At 44.8% G+C, this 1,628-nt stretch overlaps 1 protein-coding gene across 1 annotated transcript; it reads left to right on the top strand.

Annotated features, from left to right (window-relative positions):
• The first annotated feature begins 240 nt into the window (after positions 1-240).
• LOC120094208 (eukaryotic translation initiation factor 1-like) lies at positions 241-785 on the top strand. The gene has a single exon (XM_063266425.1). The coding sequence runs from the start codon at positions 278-280 to the stop codon at positions 617-619; it is 342 nt and encodes a 113-aa protein (XP_063122495.1). The 5' UTR covers positions 241-277; the 3' UTR covers positions 620-785.
• The last annotated feature ends 843 nt before the right edge of the window (positions 786-1,628 follow it).

Here is a 1,628-nt window from a genome sequence, read left to right as displayed (position 1 = left end):
CTGCACCCTCACTTTGGAAAGCCCACCCCGCTCCTAATTGTGGGCACTGGAGACTTGGAGTAGCAAAATAATGCAGTCTATACCCTGCAAAGCCCAGGATAGTGAAAGTGATGACTCAGAAAGGGAAATCGTGACCCCAGTCACTGAGCTGCCACCTAGGACTCAGCTGCCTCCCTCTCAAACCCCCTCGCTTCCCAACGCTCCATCCCCCTTGGCCGCCTTCTCCCGCAGCCACCTTCCGCAGGCCATTTCCACCGAGGAAAAAGAATCATAACGTATGTCCACTATTCAGAACCTCCACTCTTTCGACCTCTTTGCTGATGCAAGTAAGGGTGATGACCTGCTTCCTGCTGGCACTGAGGATTATATTCATGTAAGAATTCAACAGAGAAATGGCAGGAAGACCCTTACAACTGTCCAAGGGATCGCTGATGATTACTATAAAAAGAAGCTAGTGAAGGCGTTTAAGAAGAAATGTGCCTGCAATGGTACTGTAATTGAGCATCCAGAGTATGGAGAAGTAATTCAGCAACAGGGTGACCAGCTCAAGAACATATGCCAGTTCCTGATAGAGACTGGACTGGCTAAGGACGATCAGCTGAAGGTTCGTGGGTTTTAAGTGCTTGTGGCTCTCTGAAGTTTAAGTGAGGATTTCCTTGCAATGAGTAGAATTTCCCTTCTGTCCCTTGTCACAAGTTTAAAAACCTCACAGCTTGTATAATGTAATCATTTGGGGTCCACTTTTAACTTGGACTAATATAACACCTTCATGCAATAAACAGAAAAGAGCCATGCCAAAAAAAAAAAAAAAGAAATGAAGGAAGGAAGGAAGGGAGGAAGGAAGGAAGGAAGGGAGGGAGGGAGGGAGGAAGGAAGGAAGGAAGGTAAATCATTTATAACCCTGAATGCATGTCCCTGCCTCTTTTTTCTCATTGGCTGAATAATCAAGAGGGTATGACCTTATACATCTGAGTCTTAGCGTTCCCTCTGCCACTGATGTCTATTTCTTAACAAAGACCACGCGTGGGTTCATCTGTTTTACTTCCTGTTTACTCAAGTTTATAGAGGCATGACCTTGTCACCATTTCAAGCCCCAAGTCAAATTGGGCTGGTAGCAACATTGTATTCTACATTTGTAATTTTGGTGAGACTTAGTTAGACTTGCAGATGGGAACAAGGGCCCAGTGTTTGCTGTTCATCTGTAAGTGGCCCTAAGCTAGTTCAGGACACTTCTGTTTCTAAAATGTGCCTTTGCCCCTCTTATATCTTTGTTTGACAAGCCATACCCTGCAGAAGAAAGCTAAGACCCACCCCTACCTCCACTCTTAAGGACAGTTGGCCTGACTTCTCTATATTCTAATACACATCTATGGAAAAGCAGAAACTTGGCTCATCATGGGTAACTACAATTTCATTCCAATCAGCAACTACAGAGGAGTTTGAGCCAGAGACATTATTCCATGTCATGATTGTTTCCTGGAAGCTCTGTCCTAACACTCTTACTTTGGACAGGTTTGAGTGTAGCCCTTCCAAATGGCTATTCCGCGGTTGAAATACGCTAGGGTTTCCCATCCCTTCACTCCCAGCAACATCCCACTATTCCAGACTTGCTACTAACAAATAAAAAC

Source organism: Rattus norvegicus, chromosome 8, assembly GCF_036323735.1.
Source record: "Rattus norvegicus strain BN/NHsdMcwi chromosome 8, GRCr8, whole genome shotgun sequence".
NCBI classification, from domain to species: Eukaryota; Metazoa; Chordata; class Mammalia; order Rodentia; family Muridae; genus Rattus; species Rattus norvegicus.
The sequence above is the reverse complement of the archived record's forward strand: the minus strand, read 5'-3'. Positions and strand labels throughout refer to the sequence as shown.

Bases quoted from the DNA above. Each gene is read 5' to 3' on its own strand.
- LOC120094208 (XM_063266425.1), top strand. From the start codon at position 278: ATGTCCACTATTCAGAACCTCCACTCTTTCGACCTCTTTGCTGATGCA.